We start from the raw sequence: 19,224 nt of genomic DNA on the forward strand, positions 1-19,224 counted from the left end.
TTAGAAAGAGACTTCTTTATGGCCCTAACCAAACACAGACTAGTCTTCTTCAAATGACTACTCTCTCCACTGAACTGTTTTTTAGAATAGGGTTAAAGGACACTTGTTTGATTTTGCTTTTTTAACAGAAGATCTGTTTTTGCCAGTGCAAAATAAATACACAATGATAAAGTATTGAGAGAATTCAGGAAAGCTGTACTTGACTAGAAATAGATAATAAAAACGATCATTGATTAGTTGGATCTTTTCTCTGCATTCTACTCGAAGGGTAAATGTATAAATGAAAGAAAGTGAGCTCGTATCAATGATTGAGTTATTTTTAAAAAGCTAAGCTATGTCCTAGACTTCCCATATTTTTAGCTTGATGTGCTAAGCCAGTAAGTTTTTCAACATTTATTTAGCAGCAAAATTCTTTTGTCGGATAAAAGTCCTACACTGAACCCGAGAACATGAGACATACAGAAATAGAGCATCTCTGGTCAAATCAGGATGGAGGAGCCCAGACTCTCACCCGTTTTGGCATCCCCTCAGTGCCACCCTAACCGTCTGTTCCACCCCGTTTATTCTCAGCTGCAGGCCACAACCCAGGCCGGTTGAGGATCACTGACAGGGCGTGCAGATGTCCTAGGAGCTCCTCATTCACTGGGGAGCTGCACGTCTCTTGGTCACAGGCTTGTTGTTTCTGTCTGGAAGGGACTGGGAAGGGAGCCTGGCTTGCAGTATCACTGACGTCCTTCACAGGATGGCAAGGACATTACTGCCTCTGTTTTTGCTTGAGTGCCCATAAATCAGACCTGAGTGTGGCCCACAAGCCCAGCCTTCTCATAGGTCTTCAGTGTCATTGACACACTTCGATTTTGTCAAGGAAAGAAGTCCCCAAGCCGGGCGACCTCAATGATAACAAATTTAGGGTCACAGTAGGACACTGTTTTTGTTTTTGGATACCTTTGAGCCCCATCCAGTAAGAGTGGTCACATAACCAGGATCTAATCATGAGGAAACCTCTAAGAAGCCCGCATCAAGGGACAGTCTACAAAGGAGCTGGCTGCCTGTATTCTCCAAAAATGTCAAGATCAGAAAACACAAAGACTGAAGAATTTGCCCAGATTAAGGGACATTAATGAAAGACGACAACCAATGTCCTGCATATTCCCGTGTTGGATCCCAGGCCTGGGGGAAAACTTTCTGCTGTCAAGTCTACTGGCAAAATTTAAATAAAATGCGTAGAATAGTTGTTAGTATTGTATCTATGCTAATAGTCTGATTCGGATCATTGTTTTTTAGGAATTACACATGAAGTATTTTAGGGGCAAAGGAACATTATATGCTGTTTATTCTCAGGTGGTCCAGAAAAAAGTGTGTTTGTATAAGCAAGGACGATAGAGAAAGATTGCTCCAACAAGTGGTCACATGATACCAGTTGGGTTATCTGGGTATAGGTTTTATGGGGATGGTTTTCTACTAGTCTTTCTTTTGTGGGGGGAAGATCAGAGGGAGAGGGAGAGAAAGGATGTTAAGCAGACTCCCTGGGCATGGAGCCTGACTCATGGACCCTGCGATCATGACCTGAGCCGAAATCAAGTTGGACACTTAACCGACTGCACCACGCAGGTGCCCGTTTTTCTGCCGTCTTACAAGGGCTCTGTAAAATCTGAAATTGACTCAAAAGGAAAAGTTAAAGAATTAACTTTAAGTCATCTTTTTACCTGCTGTTGCTTAATAAGAAAATAGAGAATTGTATTTTATATTCATTTTTAGCAATAATTGGTGAAACAAAGATCTTCGTTACCTCCCCCCACTAGCCAAAAGCTATTAGCATAAAATGCCGCTTTCCAAGCCTTTGGATTACAGCAATGTCCAGGAAATGTTCGCGATAGAAGTGTTCCATGTTTGTGTGGTCCGATGTGGTAGCCGTGAGGCACAATAAATTTACCCTTGATTGGCCACGTGTGACTACAGAATGGAAGGTGCAGCTCCAGAATTTTCTTTCATGATGTTCATGTGCACTGGAATTCTAAGTTTTTTTATTTCAACACATTACTGCAAACAGTGTTACAACTTTGAGTGCCTTTTTTTCTTTTTTTTTTTTTTTATCACGAAACTTCCATTTCCCAAGCTTTTCTCATTTCAGGTTTCTGAAACTTTTTACCTTTGGTGTCAGCAGAGGTGGGGGGGGGCAAGCTAAATAGACCTATTAGTTTGTTTTCCTTAATTTGGAGCAAGCAGAGGAATTTAATTCTCCTCTTCCGGTTGTGTCCCCAGGGATTCAGCTGAAAAAGGTGCAAGAACAGCGCGAGCAAGAGGCCAAGCGTGAGCCAGTCGGGAATGACGTGGCCACGATTCTGTCCCGACGCATCGCTGTGGAGTACAGCGATTCTGACGACGACTCGGAGTTCGATGAGAACGACTGGTCCGACTGAGGCAGCGTGCGTGCACAGCGGGGCGGCGCGCTGACGAGGCCGGTGGCCACCCGGAGAGCGTGTGTCGGAAATGTATTAAAAATTTTAAGTGGTCTCAGCACCCACATAGTGGTATTATAATCCTGTAGCTTAGCAACTTTTGTATTAATAATGTGATATTGCTTTTGCACATCCAAAAATTCTGGGTTTTTTCAGTATTTACTGTGTAATACTTAAGTGCCACTAAACATAGCAAATTGTGCTGCACATGAGGAAATACGCTGTAACTACCGCATTGTCCTGAAAACAGCCTCTTGCTTCCTATTTCTTGGCCATGAAACTACTTAGTGCAGTTTGGGTTTCCTCTTCTTGATCACTATAATTCTGCAGACTTGCTCTGTGTCTGTGAAGCTGCCTGGTGTTAGGTCTTTGCAAGATTAATGACCGTGTGTCAGAGTGATGTCTTCCAATCAGTGAGTGATACCGTTTCACCCTTTTTTGTTTGTTTCAAATGTGTTTCAGAAGAAGTTGGTTCTAGAGGGAAAGATTTAACAAGTAAGAATCAAACGTTGCTGCTTTCCATTTCTTGGCTCGGTCGCCTCTGTGAATTGGAACATTCTGTGAGATGATTTCGTTTCTTTTGCACACTCTTGTAAAATGTGAAATTGGAAGGGCCCTTTCCAGGCAGGATTCCCTGCGGGCCTCACTTGGTCGATGCTTGTTGATGATTTCTGTAAGAGGTTCCAGCAGCTGCGCAGTCATGAAAATGAAGAACAGAGTTCTTTGTCCTCCGGGGGCCCTCAGGGATGACGCAGGGAACACCTGGCAGCCCTTAGAGCGCCAGGGGCCAGCCGGCCAGCACAGACACGGAGGGCGCGGGCTGCACCGCTGCCTCCCGGTGCAGAGGAGCCCCCACCCCCACGTCTTTCCTGGAGTTCCCCCACCCCAACCCTGGCCTTTCCCGGAGCCCTGTCCTAAGTGAGGCCAGTGGAGTTCCTGGCTCGTCAGCTTGCTCCAGAGTGTGCTTCCCGTGGCACCTCGCTCCACTTGGTCTGAATTTTAAAAGCTTAGATTTTAGGTGAAAGTAGATGCTGACAGCTATTCGCTTTTCCTGGTGCTGTGGCCAGATTAGGGATCCATCATCCAAGTAGGGCTTTGGCCCTGCTCCTAGAAGCACACGGTTCTCTTTTCTCATGTTATCGTCGGCACATTAAATTTTAAAAAGTACCTCAGATTAGATTAGACGTGTAGCTGTTCCAGATCACTTTCCTTTCACCTTATCCTTTCCTGCTGTTTTTCCCACACGGCAATTCGAGAGACCTACGGGGTTTATCTTCCTGGTGAAAGCAGAGCACTGGAAAACTCACGGATGGTAGCTTTGCTCTTGTAATTTTGGGTGAAGGGTAACTGCTTGTTCAGAATCAATAAACGCCCCCAGGCTTTGATGATAGATGCGACTTCACATATATACTAAGACACTTCACTTACTGGGGATTCTTCCCGCTTACAGCGTTTTAAACGAATGGCAGTTATTCGTGACTCTCAGTCATGATGAAGGAGTCTTTGGCTCAAGACTGAGTTGTCTGGTTCATGGTAGTGGTCGAATAAACAGGACCATGACCAATGGATTTTCGCTAATGAGTCCTCCTGCGGACTTCAGAGGCACCCCCAAACCACATCCGTGTGTCCCCTGGTGGACATTGATTGGGCTTTTGGGTGGTCACCGGATAAAGCCCATACATTGGGTTTTAGTCACATAGATTTTGAAACTCTGAAAAGCCTAATGTCTGCATCCCCTTCCTGAGACCATGCTTCTGTCAGGTTACCCGAGTCTGTTCAGCTGTAACTGGCTGTTTGGGCACCTGCTTCTCAAGTTTCTGTTTCTTGGAGCTAGTCACCGTAATTTTATTGAATATAAGCAGTAGTTATTAATGGACTTTTACATTTCTTTCTTTGATTTCTCCCCCTTTTTTTTCAGTATAAAGGCCTACTGTGTTGGCATTATTCTTGAGACTTTTACCATTTGTAGTCTGATTTTATCTTTATTACAGTATTTTGTTTCTATTGTTATTTTTCGATTAGGAATTACTTGTATAATTCTAGAACTTATGTTTGGTAACGCTTCTTTGTTTTTTATGTCCCTTCTGTTCTCAGGATGAAGAGAACACATGAAGCTACTATCCATGTCAGGATTTCTTCTATTTATATCTTATTACAATAAAATTACTGGCACTTTATCCATAAATATTCATAAGCCTATTAATTATTAGTTGTCTTCCTGTACTTTAATCAACAGTTATTTTCGACTTGATTTTCCGACTAGTGAAAAAGCTTTTGCCCTAATGTGTTGCGTAGCCTTTGAAAGAATGGAAAAGGACTAAAATTCAATTTAGATTATTTTTGCAGTATTTTTCTCAGCAAATCTGATTTATTCTAAAATTTAAATCCAGACTTTTTCTAATGTGCTATTACATGAAAAGGAAAAAGTGCATATTTTAAATTTTCAGTTTTCATTTGCAAAAAGTATTTACCAAAACGAATGGAGAAAAACATTTAAAAGCATATTTCATATCTATGGATTTTACATTTTAAAGTAGTAGTTAAATATTGTAAGATTATTTTAAATTGCCCTCAGTTTATAACCCCATGTGTATTTTAATTTCTTTCAAGCTTTTTTGCCATATAGGTTAGGCAGAGGGGATGAGAAGGTTACTTGGTACCACACATTAGCTACACAAACATAAATAACATGGTTGGTTTTCCATTGTTAACTCCAGACCGTGAGATTTGATACACTTATGTTTTTCTTTAGTGAAAGTATATGGTTAGAAAATTAACATTTTCATTTCAGTAAATTTTTAGAATATCAAAATCTTTTCTGAGCCCCAAGCGGCTAGTTTGTGAAGTTTTGTAATAATTTGCAACTGGAATACATGATACATTGTAATCCATTAAAAGACTAGTGGGAATGTATCAGCCAGAGTGGCAAGTAATTTTTGTTTTATAAATCAGAGTATCTGTCACCTTGCAATATTACCAATGCTGTTGTAAATTGAATTTAAAGTGGTATTAAAAAAAACACACCTCCTGTTAAACAATTTTTATCTGTTTGTATATCTTACTATAGATTATGTACAAGTAACATCTAAATAAAATTACACTTTTAACCCTAAAAGGTTTTGCTCATTGATAACAGTGCTGTATGTTTAACCTTTTTGGACAGGAGAAGTTGAGGGTCGGGTGGAGTTTTTCATTAGCATTTTCATTATTAGATAGCAAAAGATACCACTCTGATTTCCATTTAAATTTCTGCATAAGTTTTGCATATCCGAGAGTTCAGATTGGATTCTGGGAGTGACTTGGGAAGCACTGGCATAATTAGAAAGAAAAAGCCATTCTGGGAGCAGGAAGCCACATTCTCAGATGAGGCGTCTTGGCCACATCTAGTCCCAGTAATAGTGATGAATAGTCTATACCGTTTATTGCTTAAGGGATGCTTTCATTCAGTCCTTATGACAACCCTTCTCCATTTCATATGTGAGCAAACTAGCATGAAGCTAGGTTGCTGGTCAGGAGCCTCGGCCGACGTCAAACTCACTCTATGGGAAGCCATGCACGTGGGGACAACGGGAAGTGAGTCGGGGAAGTAAGTGTGGCCACGTTTGGGAAAGCCAGGTGGAGTAAGCTTCTGGAACAGCTGCCTCTGAGTTTGCCCATGCCCGCCATGTCTACCTCCCACAACACGCGTCTGTGTCCTAGCTGGGTCTCCCTGCAGCTTCCCCACCGGTTCATGATAGTGGTTGAATGTGTTCCGTGAATACCGTCTGCATCGTTATATCCCAAGAGCATGTGGCCAGTCTGCTAGACAGCGAGCAGCCCCTTGTTGAATGATTAGGGTGAATGGATGGATGTCTGAGTTACTTTTTTTACCAAAAAATTGTGTGCAACTTCTTAATGAAATATTTTACCAGGTAACCTGTATTTCCCCCTTATTATAAACTTGTCATTTGATGAATATGTCCCGCTTGATTTCAGTGTATTTCCTACAAGACTGAGCTGAGTGAGGCAGGCATGGGGCCTCTTATTTACTCTTCTANTACACCGCTCCTTCTCACCCTCCCACCACTGGGCTCGTGGTCACAGCCCCGCCACCTCCAGGCCCACCGCCTCCTCCGCCGGGCCCTCCTGGTGCGGGATCTTCTCGCTCGTCCTCCCCGATGCATGGCCCCCCTGCGGCCGAGGCAAAGCGCCAGGAGACAGCACAGCCACCCATAAGTGATGCCCGAAGCGATCTTCTCGCTGCCATTCGGATGGGTAAGTGAGCGTCTCAAACACAGTCTTCCTTTAGAAAGAGACTTCTTTATGGCCCTAACCAAACACAGACTAGTCTTCTTCAAATGACTACTCTCTCCACTGAACTGTTTTTTAGAATAGGGTTAAAGGACACTTGTTTGATTTTGCTTTTTTAACAGAAGATCTGTTTTTGCCAGTGCAAAATAAATACACAATGATAAAGTATTGAGAGAATTCAGGAAAGCTGTACTTGACTAGAAATAGATAATAAAAACGATCATTGATTAGTTGGATCTTTTCTCTGCATTCTACTCGAAGGGTAAATGTATAAATGAAAGAAAGTGAGCTCGTATCAATGATTGAGTTATTTTTAAAAAGCTAAGCTATGTCCTAGACTTCCCATATTTTTAGCTTGATGTGCTAAGCCAGTAAGTTTTTCAACATTTATTTAGCAGCAAAATTCTTTTGTCGGATAAAAGTCCTACACTGAACCCGAGAACATGAGACATACAGAAATAGAGCATCTCTGGTCAAATCAGGATGGAGGAGCCCAGACTCTCACCCGTTTTGGCATCCCCTCAGTGCCACCCTAACCGTCTGTTCCACCCCGTTTATTCTCAGCTGCAGGCCACAACCCAGGCCGGTTGAGGATCACTGACAGGGCGTGCAGATGTCCTAGGAGCTCCTCATTCACTGGGGAGCTGCACGTCTCTTGGTCACAGGCTTGTTGTTTCTGTCTGGAAGGGACTGGGAAGGGAGCCTGGCTTGCAGTATCACTGACGTCCTTCACAGGATGGCAAGGACATTACTGCCTCTGTTTTTGCTTGAGTGCCCATAAATCAGACCTGAGTGTGGCCCACAAGCCCAGCCTTCTCATAGGTCTTCAGTGTCATTGACACACTTCGATTTTGTCAAGGAAAGAAGTCCCCAAGCCGGGCGACCTCAATGATAACAAATTTAGGGTCACAGTAGGACACTGTTTTTGTTTTTGGATACCTTTGAGCCCCATCCAGTAAGAGTGGTCACATAACCAGGATCTAATCATGAGGAAACCTCTAAGAAGCCCGCATCAAGGGACAGTCTACAAAGGAGCTGGCTGCCTGTATTCTCCAAAAATGTCAAGATCAGAAAACACAAAGACTGAAGAATTTGCCCAGATTAAGGGACATTAATGAAAGACGACAACCAATGTCCTGCATATTCCCGTGTTGGATCCCAGGCCTGGGGGAAAACTTTCTGCTGTCAAGTCTACTGGCAAAATTTAAATAAAATGCGTAGAATAGTTGTTAGTATTGTATCTATGCTAATAGTCTGATTCGGATCATTGTTTTTTAGGAATTACACATGAAGTATTTTAGGGGCAAAGGAACATTATATGCTGTTTATTCTCAGGTGGTCCAGAAAAAAGTGTGTTTGTATAAGCAAGGACGATAGAGAAAGATTGCTCCAACAAGTGGTCACATGATACCAGTTGGGTTATCTGGGTATAGGTTTTATGGGGATGGTTTTCTACTAGTCTTTCTTTTGTGGGGGGAAGATCAGAGGGAGAGGGAGAGAAAGGATGTTAAGCAGACTCCCTGGGCATGGAGCCTGACTCATGGACCCTGCGATCATGACCTGAGCCGAAATCAAGTTGGACACTTAACCGACTGCACCACGCAGGTGCCCGTTTTTCTGCCGTCTTACAAGGGCTCTGTAAAATCTGAAATTGACTCAAAAGGAAAAGTTAAAGAATTAACTTTAAGTCATCTTTTTACCTGCTGTTGCTTAATAAGAAAATAGAGAATTGTATTTTATATTCATTTTTAGCAATAATTGGTGAAACAAAGATCTTCGTTACCTCCCCCCACTAGCCAAAAGCTATTAGCATAAAATGCCGCTTTCCAAGCCTTTGGATTACAGCAATGTCCAGGAAATGTTCGCGATAGAAGTGTTCCATGTTTGTGTGGTCCGATGTGGTAGCCGTGAGGCACAATAAATTTACCCTTGATTGGCCACGTGTGACTACCAGAATGGAAGGTGCAGCTCCAGAATTTTCTTTCATGATGTTCATGTGCACTGGAATTCTAAGTTTTTTTATTTCAACACATTACTGCAAACAGTGTTACAACTTTGAGTGCCTTTTTTTCTTTTTTTTTTTTTTTATCACGAAACTTCCATTTCCCAAGCTTTTCTCATTTCAGGTTTCTGAAACTTTTTACCTTTGGTGTCAGCAGAGGTGGGGGGGGGCAAGCTAAATAGACCTATTAGTTTGTTTTCCTTAATTTGGAGCAAGCAGAGGAATTTAATTCTCCTCTTCCGGTTGTGTCCCCAGGGATTCAGCTGAAAAAGGTGCAAGAACAGCGCGAGCAAGAGGCCAAGCGTGAGCCAGTCGGGAATGACGTGGCCACGATTCTGTCCCGACGCATCGCTGTGGAGTACAGCGATTCTGACGACGACTCGGAGTTCGATGAGAACGACTGGTCCGACTGAGGCAGCGTGCGTGCACAGCGGGGCGGCGCGCTGACGAGGCCGGTGGCCACCCGGAGAGCGTGTGTCGGAAATGTATTAAAAATTTTAAGTGGTCTCAGCACCCACATAGTGGTATTATAATCCTGTAGCTTAGCAACTTTTGTATTAATAATGTGATATTGCTTTTGCACATCCAAAAATTCTGGGTTTTTTCAGTATTTACTGTGTAATACTTAAGTGCCACTAAACATAGCAAATTGTGCTGCACATGAGGAAATACGCTGTAACTACCGCATTGTCCTGAAAACAGCCTCTTGCTTCCTATTTCTTGGCCATGAAAGTACTTAGTGCAGTTTGGGTTTCCTCTTCTTGATCACTATAATTCTGCAGACTTGCTCTGTGTCTGTGAAGCTGCCTGGTGTTAGGTCTTTGCAAGATTAATGACCGTGTGTCAGAGTGATGTCTTCCAATCAGTGAGTGATACCGTTTCACCCTTTTTTGTTTGTTTCAAATGTGTTTCAGAAGAAGTTGGTTCTAGAGGGAAAGATTTAACAAGTAAGAATCAAACGTTGCTGCTTTCCATTTCTTGGCTCGGTCGCCTCTGTGAATTGGAACATTCTGTGAGATGATTTCGTTTCTTTTGCACACTCTTGTAAAATGTGAAATTGGAAGGGCCCTTTCCAGGCAGGATTCCCTGCGGGCCTCACTTGGTCGATGCTTGTTGATGATTTCTGTAAGAGGTTCCAGCAGCTGCGCAGTCATGAAAATGAAGAACAGAGTTCTTTGTCCTCCGGGGGCCCTCAGGGATGACGCAGGGAACACCTGGCAGCCCTTAGAGCGCCAGGGGCCAGCCGGCCAGCACAGACACGGAGGGCGCGGGCTGCACCGCTGCCTCCCGGTGCAGAGGAGCCCCCACCCCCACGTCTTTCCTGGAGTTCCCCCACCCCAACCCTGGCCTTTCCCGGAGCCCTGTCCTAAGTGAGGCCAGTGGAGTTCCTGGCTCGTCAGCTTGCTCCAGAGCGTGCTTCCCGTGGCACCTCGCTCCACTTGGTCTGAATTTTAAAAGCTTAGATTTTAGGTGAAAGTAGATGCTGACAGCTATTCGCTTTTCCTGGTGCTGTGGCCAGATTAGGGATCCATCATCCAAGTAGGGCTTTGGCCCTGCTCCTAGAAGCACACGGTTCTCTTTTCTCATGTTATCGTTGGCACATTAAATTTTAAAAAGTACCTCAGATTAGATTAGACGTGTAGCTGTTCCAGATCACTTTCCTTTCACCTTATCCTTTCCTGCTGTTTTTCCCACACGGCAATTCGAGAGACCTACGGGGTTTATCTTCCTGGTGAAAGCAGAGCACTGGAAAACTCACGGATGGTAGCTTTGCTCTTGTAATTTTGGGTGAAGGGTAACTGCTTGTTCAGAATCAATAAACGCCCCCAGGCTTTGATGATAGATGCGACTTCACATATATACTAAGACACTTCACTTACTGGGGATTCTTCCCGCTTACAGCGTTTTAAACGAATGGCAGTTATTCGTGACTCTCAGTCATGATGAAGGAGTCTTTGGCTCAAGACTGAGTTGTCTGGTTCATGGTAGTGGTCGAATAAACAGGACCATGACCAATGGATTTTCGCTAATGAGTCCTCCTGCGGACTTCAGAGGCACCCCCAAACCACATCCGTGTGTCCCCTGGTGGACATTGATTGGGCTTTTGGGTGGTCACCGGATAAAGCCCATACATTGGGTTTTAGTCACATAGATTTTGAAACTCTGAAAAGCCTAATGTCTGCATCCCCTTCCTGAGACCATGCTTCTGTCAGGTTACCCGAGTCTGTTCAGCTGTAACTGGCTGTTTGGGCACCTGCTTCTCAAGTTTCTGTTTCTTGGAGCTAGTCACCGTAATTTTATTGAATATAAGCAGTAGTTATTAATGGACTTTTACATTTCTTTCTTTGATTTCTCCCCCTTTTTTTTCAGTATAAAGGCCTACTGTGTTGGCATTATTCTTGAGACTTTTACCAGTTGTAGTCTGATTTNTACTGTGTTGGCATTATTCTTGAGACTTTTACCATTTGTAGTCTGATTTTATCTTTATTACAGTATTTTGTTTCTATTGTTATTTTTCGATTAGGAATTACTTGTATAATTCTAGAACTTATGTTTGGTAACGCTTCTTTGTTTTTTATGTCCCTTCTGTTCTCAGGATGAAGAGAACACATGAAGCTACTATCCATGTCAGGATTTCTTCTATTTATATCTTATTACAATAAAATTACTGGCACTTTATCCATAAATATTCATAAGCCTATTAATTATTAGTTGTCTTCCTGTACTTTAATCAACAGTTATTTTCGACTTGATTTTCCGACTAGTGAAAAAGCTTTTGCCCTAATGTGTTGCGTAGCCTTTGAAAGAATGGAAAAGGACTAAAATTCAATTTAGATTATTTTTGCAGTATTTTTCTCAGCAAATCTGATTTATTCTAAAATTTAAATCCAGACTTTTTCTAATGTGCTATTACATGAAAAGGAAAAAGTGCATATTTAAAATTTTCAGTTTTCATTTGCAAAAAGTATTTACCAAAACGAATGGAGAAAAACATTTAAAAGCATATTTCATATCTATGGATTTTACATTTTAAAGTAGTAGTTAAATATTGTAAGATTATTTTAAATTGCCCTCAGTTTATAACCCCATGTGTATTTTAATTTCTTTCAAGCTTTTTTGCCATATAGGTTAGGCAGAGGGGATGAGAAGGTTACTTGGTACCACACATTAGCTACACAAACATAAATAACATGGTTGGTTTTCCATTGTTAACTCCAGACCGTGAGATTTGATACACTTATGTTTTTCTTTAGTGAAAGTATATGGTTAGAAAATTAACATTTTCATTTCAGTAAATTTTTAGAATATCAAAATCTTTTCTGAGCCCCAAGCGGCTAGTTTGTGAAGTTTTGTAATAATTTGCAACTGGAATACATGATACATTGTAATCCATTAAAAGACTAGTGGGAATGTATCAGCCAGAGTGGCAAGTAATTTTTGTTTTATAAATCAGAGTATCTGTCACCTTGCAATATTACCAATGCTGTTGTAAATTGAATTTAAAGTGGTATTAAAAAAAACACACCTCCTGTTAAACAATTTTTATCTGTTTGTATATCTTACTATAGATTATGTACAAGTAACATCTAAATAAAATTACACTTTTAACCCTAAAAGGTTTTGCTCATTGATAACAGTGCTGTATGTTTAACCTTTTTGGACAGGAGAAGTTGAGGGTCGGGTGGAGTTTTTCATTAGCATTTTCATTATTAGATAGCAAAAGATACCACTCTGATTTCCATTTAAATTTCTGCATAAGTTTTGCATATCCGAGAGTTCAGATTGGATTCTGGGAGTGACTTGGGAAGCACTGGCATAATTAGAAAGAAAAAGCCATTCTGGGAGCAGGAAGCCACATTCTCAGATGAGGCGTCTTGGCCACATCTAGTCCCAGTAATAGTGATGAATAGTCTATACCGTTTATTGCTTAAGGGATGCTTTCATTCAGTCCTTATGACAACCCTTCTCCATTTCATATGTGAGCAAACTAGCATGAAGCTAGGTTGCTGGTCAGGAGCCTCGGCCGACGTCAAACTCACTCTATGGGAAGCCATGCACGTGGGGACAACGGGAAGTGAGTCGGGGAAGTAAGTGTGGCCACGTTTGGGAAAGCCAGGTGGAGTAAGCTTCTGGAACAGCTGCCTCTGAGTTTGCCCATGCCCGCCATGTCTACCTCCCACAACACGCGTCTGTGTCCTAGCTGGGTCTCCCTGCAGCTTCCCCACCGGTTCATGATAGTGGTTGAATGTGTTCCGTGAATACCGTCTGCATCGTTATATCCCAAGAGCATGTGGCCAGTCTGCTAGACAGCGAGCAGCCCCTTGTTGAATGATTAGGTGAATGGATGGATGTCTGAGTTACTTTTTTTACCAAAAAATTGTGTGTAACTTCTTAATGAAATATTTTACCAGGTAACCTGTATTTCCCCCTTATTATAAACTTGTCATTTGACGAATATGTCCCACTTGATTTCAGTGTATTTCCTACAAGACTGAGCTGAGTGAGGCAGGCATGGGGCCTCTTATTTACTCTTCTAGGCTGTTGATCAAGCATGGTGCCTGGCACTTGATAGGTGCTGGTAAATATGTATTGAGTGGTGGTTGTTTGTAAGGCAGAGGGGGAGGCTTCTTCATCAATAAATATGTGAAGGCCTAAGAAGAGCAGTAATAGGTGTCGAGCAAACACCTTAGCAAACGCTCAGTAAATGTTAGCCGTTACTGTTGATGGCAACTCACTTGGGGAAGATGGAGGCCAGTCTCTGCCTTCATGGAGCTTCTTGTCTAAAGAGAAAGACATTAAATATTGTCAAATAATTTTAGATCATTTTACATGTACTTTAAGGGGTGGTGTGAGGAGTGCCCAATCTAGTCTGGGGGCCAAGGGAAGCTGAGGTTGAAGAATGAACTGGAGCTAGGGGTTGAGGGAAGGGAGAGGAGTTTCTCAATAGCGGGACAGCATTTGCATCCCCTAAGGTGGGAAGGACAGTATGGGATAATAAGGAGAACAAAGTGCTAGTAAAATGGAAGAAATTGGAGGAAGAGGGACAGCATGAGACCATATACAAAAATGGTAGACACCTTCCCATGCCCAGCACTCGGGATTGAGGGAGCTTTTTGAGCCAACAAACACCACCACAGCTGCAGCTACAAACGTACAGAAAATTTCTTCCTATTTGTAGCCTGATGGTTATTCATTGATCTTGACAGCCTTGGGCCTTAGATGCATGGTATATTTAGAAGGCATCTCAGTGCCCAGCTAGTCCCGCTCCCTAGCATTAGAAATGGGGAAACAGGCCATCACTTGAATTACTTGGGACTCCCAGCTTGGTCTCTTAGTTCTTGAGTTTCAAACTAAGGTCTTTCTGTTCCACAGTAGACTTCAAGAGTTAGGTAAATATCCCTCCCCTCCACATTTTATTATGAAAAATGAAAACTTGCAAGAACATTGTTTAGTAAACACCCATAGAGCCATATCGATCCATCTATCCATCCATCAATCCACTTTATTTTATGCATTTCAAAGTAAGTTGCAGTATATTCACCTCTGAGAACTTCAGTATACATATCGTAAATTAGAGTTTACTATTTATAGCTAATATTTAATATTTTTAATGTAAAAGAGTAAAATGCAACATCCTAGTATACCTTTTGATGAGTTGTAACAATGTGTACACTCCTGCAGTGTCAACCCCATCAAGACAGCATAGCTGTGACCTCAGAATGTTGCTTCATACCCTTCCAGAGTCTGCTCTCCTCTGTTACAGTCTCCACAGCCACCATCATTGTGGGTTTGTTTTTTTTTAAACTATCGATTGATTTATCCTGTTGAAGAACTTCGCATATATGGAATAAAGCAGTCAGTACCATTTTACACCTTTTACTTTATTTTAGGATTTTATTTATTTGAGAGAGAGTGTAAGAGAGAGAGAGGTCACGAGTGGGGGGAGGGGTAGAGGGAGAAAAAGACTCCCCACTGAGCAGGGAGCCTGATGCAGGACTCGATCCCAGGACCCTAAGATCACAACCTGAGCTGAACGCAGACATTTTAGCTAACTGAGCCCCCCAGGCACCGGACAACTGGCTTCTTTTAGCATCATGTTTTTGACATCCGTTCATGTCTTTGCATATATCAATATTTTATTCCTTTTTGTCACAGTAGTTGTATGAATCTATTGTATGAATATACCACAGTGGGTTCATCCATTCTCTTGGCAAGACTTAATACAAGTCCTTTCTGGACATACCTGTTCATCTACCTTGGATAAATACCCAGGAGTGAAATCGCTGAGTCGTAGGTAGGTGTATGTTTAGAATTATAAGACATTGACAGACTTCTGCAAAGTGGCTGTACTAATAGTTTAAACTCACCAGCAATGTTGCTCCACATGCTGTGGTATGATTTTCTTTGTGTTTATCTTGCTTGGGGTTCACTGAGCTTGAACCTGTAAATTTACGTCTTAAATCTGGGAAATATTTGGACATGACATTTTCTTTTTTTTTTCTTTCTTTCTTTTTTATTATGTTATGTTAGTCACCATACAGTACATCATTAGTTTTTGATGTAGTGTTCCATGATTCATTGTTTGTGTATAACACCCAGGGCTCCATGCAATACGTGCCCTCCTTAATACCCATCACCAGGCTGAGGAAACAAGCTGAGGGTTTAGAGGGGAGGGGGATGGGGGGATGGGTTAGCTTGGTGGACATGATGTTTTCTAATATATTTTCTGTCCCTTCCTTTCTGTCCTCTCCTTACATTCCTATTACACATACATTAGACCTTTTGAGGTTAGCCCACAATTCCTTGAGGCTCTTTTGATCTAAAAATTCTTTCTTTTTTTCTCTGTTCTGCAGATTGGATAATTTTTATTTATTTATTTTTGGGTTCACTGACTCTTTATTCCATCACCTACAATTTACTCTAAAACCCATCTAGTAAATCTTTTATTCTGACCTTTTTTTACATTGTAGAATTGCCTATTCTTTTTTTTTTTTTTAATATATAGCTTTATTTCTCTGCTGAGATTCCCTACCTGTTCATTTATTACAAGCTTATTTTCCTTTACATCTTCGAGCGTGGTTACACTAGCTCTTTTAAAACCTTTGCCTGCTAATTCCAACATGTGGATCTTTTCAGGATCAGTCTCTAATGATTGCCTTTTCTCTTGAGTGCATACACATTAGTTTGGGATTGTATCCTAAACTTTACAAATAATACTTCAGAAGCTCTGGATTTTGTTATGTTCCTCTGAAAAGTAGTGATTTTTAAGGGAGTTGCCATGACTAGAATTAAGCTCCCGACTCTCTCCATCTTGCCCTGCAATGGATAACAGCAGAATGCTCAGAAGTTCTTTCAGCTCAGCCAGGTTGCCTTTAGTTTGTCTTTGCTTACCCCTGGTTACAGGATCAACCAGAGATTTGGGCAGTTTTATACAGAATTTTCAGATCCTCCTCTCCAGCTCTCCTTTCTAGTGTCCTCTGTCACTTTCTACCCATTCCGGTCACCCTGAACTTGATCCTCTTATTTTTTTTTTAAGGCAGTAAGAGTGTGGGGTAAACCAGCAAAGCTGTGGGTTTTCTACTCAAGTGTAGCTGCCCTCCTTGGCAGGATGGAGCCTGTCCTCAGGCAAAAAGCCACTAGAAAATAGAAAATGCCCCTGAAGATTTTCCTGCTGAGCCTCAACTGTCTGGTGTCCTGATTTTGATTTCTCTCCAGTGCCTTCAATAGTTGCAAAGTGTATTTTCGTCCACTAATTGTTATCTGTAAAGTATTGGTCTGGAATGGGCTAGTGCTGCATTCTCAGGAGACTCATTCTACAAATATTTGATGGGATATTTATTTTTTAAAATATTTTAAAATGCAATTCAATGAATCATGGAACACTACATCAAAAACTAATGATGCACTGTATGGTGACTAACATAACAAATACATAAGTAAAAATGCAGACTGTTGTTGAATACCAAATTATAAACAGAGGACCACTTCAATTTTTCTGTCAGGTGAATCTTGTTTTTGCAGGCGCCCTGCATTAAAACTTGTGACATTTTTGTTTAAGTGGTGTCCAAAGATTGCGTGGCATGGTAGGGAACACTTACCGCCTCCCTCTCCTTTGTTTAAACTGTACAAGTAGCACGCGGTACCTGAATAATGTGGAGACGGAGACTAACAATTGCTGGCCGTAACCCCAGGCTCAAATTTTTATGTTCACCACAGAACTTTGATGTTTTCACTGAGTGTTAAAATTTTAAATTTAAGAATAAATCTATCCCGAGAAAATAATTTTTATTTTTTTGCTCTTGGTTCATTTGAAAAAGGAATTCCACTATCTAAAAGTTTGAAAACCACTCCTTGACATCATCACCACCTGATTTTCTTATCTTTAGATCAAGGAATGTTCACACGGTGAGAGCACATTGTACTGGGGTCTAATTCTGCATTCTCTGATGACAGTACCAATACGGGGGCATGTCAGGAGCTGGAGAAGATTTACATATTTAATTTGAGGTGTGAGTAACTTGTAGAGGTATCTTGACAGGGACTTAGATGATAAAGAGATTTGCTTTCAAAATACACTTTCTTCACAGAGCTGACACGTGGACATTTATTTGCCAAAACACAATAGCTCTCTGTTGTGAATATTTGCATATGTCATCTTTCTAAATCCCCCACTGCATTCATCCTGTGCACTTGTGATTTGAGTAATTGGCTTCAAATATAGCACCATGATTAGTTAGAGGTGGTGAATTGGTAGATGATTTACCATGAAGAAAAATTAAGAAAATATGTCCTTTGAGAGCAATTTAAACCTACCAAGTGGTACTTACCATGAAGTGACATTTAGAAGCGTTTAATATTCTAAGATGTGCTTCAGCTGTTCTGGCCTAAAACCAGTTTCAATAAAAGTCAAGCAATTTGAGAGTATGTCAGCCTACACATCCCGAAGCGTGACTGTAACTTAGCGTACGTGGATAAGATGTGGCCTTCTGCAGCATACGTGACAGTGGCTCCAAATGTCCCTTCTACCCTTTTGAAATCAAGACTTTACCGTCTCAATAATTAAGTTAGGTGTCATCTCTCAGCTCCTTTGAAATGCCTTTTAGTATTTCAAGGACCTAGGCATGCATTTGACTTACAAGCTAGAGTTTCGACAACTTATGGGGCAGAGAGCAGCTCAGTAAGTCACTGGCAGTGCGGCGGTTCACCGTTGAGAGCCCCCTGATCGCCACCCCTGCGTACCCACCCGTGAGCACCCACACTCATCAGCAGCTTTGTGTCAGGTCGACCTTGGGCGTTTGGCCCGGTTTCCCGTTGCACCCAGCTGCAGCATTGCTGAGGCCCCAGCCAGCCCTGTGCCCCCCCTTCCCATTTCTGAATGGCTCTCGGTCACTTTCTGTTGTACGTTGTCTCCCACCTGCACCCCTCTTCCGCGGGCCAGGCTCCTTCCCCGGGGTGGCTGTCAGGCCACGGACCCTCACATCCTGTCACTGTCAGATCCTTCCGTTGCCCCTGAGCTGCCAGCTTGCAGCCCCTTCCTCTTCTTTCCCCAGTGCTTCCATTTTGCCTGGCCAGATCCCACCACTCGGGGTTTTGAGGCAACACTGCAGGTGCAGAAGCCCAAGGATGCCAATAGAGGAGTGAGCCCTCTCAGAAATGGTTAGAAAATTGTCTGAGCTGCGATTCCCCTGATTGCCAGGGAGGCAGCCAGGCCAGAGTCCCCTTTGCTGCTTATCAGTCTGAGTTTCTCCAAGGGTGGTTCCTACACCACCCACATCAGAGTTACCTGGGACACATGTTAGAATGGAGCTTTCTAGGCCCCATCCCAAACCCAACGCATCAAACCTGGAGCTGGGACCCTGGAATCCAGGAACCGGGAGTGATTCTTAGGAACACCAAAGTTTCAGGAACATCATCTTAGCCCCTGACCTTGCAGGGCTGCTAGGAGCCCACAGATCACCTGCGGCGATGCAGGACTGGTCAGCTGACTGGTGTCGCCACCAGGATTCCACACTGGGGGCTGGACTCCATGACGTTCTGGGGCCATCTGTCTCCCCGGCACCTGCTTGGTGGCACGTGAGCACCCCCAGGGACCACAGGGCTGAGCTGAGTAATGACCCGGTCATCTCAGGACTGCAACCATGTTAGTTCTGCATCCGGTGGCCCAACTCCTGTTCCTTTCAGAACAGCTGTCCTTCCGGTCCAGACCTCCCAAGCTTCTCACTTGTTTGTATCAGTGGGTCATGGCTGCGCAGTTCCTCTTCCGGCAGGGGTTGGGATGTGGGAGGCAATAAATACCAGCGGCAGGAACTCTAACCCTGGTCCCTGTTGGGACAGGAGCATCAAAGGAGGCATGAAAGAAAGCAAAAGCACTTCATTTACTTTCTCTGGGTTGTGCATGCATTCTACAAAGATGTTCTGGGTGGGGGCTGGCCGTGGTCAGTCACGCTGCACAGTGACTCGGATAAGGAAGGT

At 42.6% G+C, this 19,224-nt stretch overlaps 1 protein-coding gene across 4 annotated transcripts in view; it reads left to right on the top strand.

The window, feature by feature from the left end:
• The window catches only part of WASF3 (WASP family member 3), a 76,022-nt gene extending 64,851 nt beyond the window's left edge, over window positions 1-11,171 (top strand). For 3 of the 4 annotated variants that reach the window (XM_019804837.2, XM_019804839.2, XM_019804838.2), the window contains exon 9: window positions 2,263-5,574. In XM_019804837.2, coding sequence (XP_019660396.1) covers window positions 2,263-2,420 — 158 coding nt within the window. In that variant the 3' untranslated portion in view covers window positions 2,421-5,574. Of the gene's footprint in view, window positions 1-2,262; window positions 5,575-6,535; window positions 6,714-9,006 lie in introns of those variants that run through there. The other variant, XM_034665001.1, reaches the window with a different exon arrangement.
• Window positions 11,172-19,224: the final 8,053 nt, after the last annotated feature.

This window comes from Ailuropoda melanoleuca, chromosome 7, assembly GCF_002007445.2.
Source record: "Ailuropoda melanoleuca isolate Jingjing chromosome 7, ASM200744v2, whole genome shotgun sequence".
Lineage (NCBI taxonomy): Eukaryota > Metazoa > Chordata > Mammalia > Carnivora > Ursidae > Ailuropoda > Ailuropoda melanoleuca.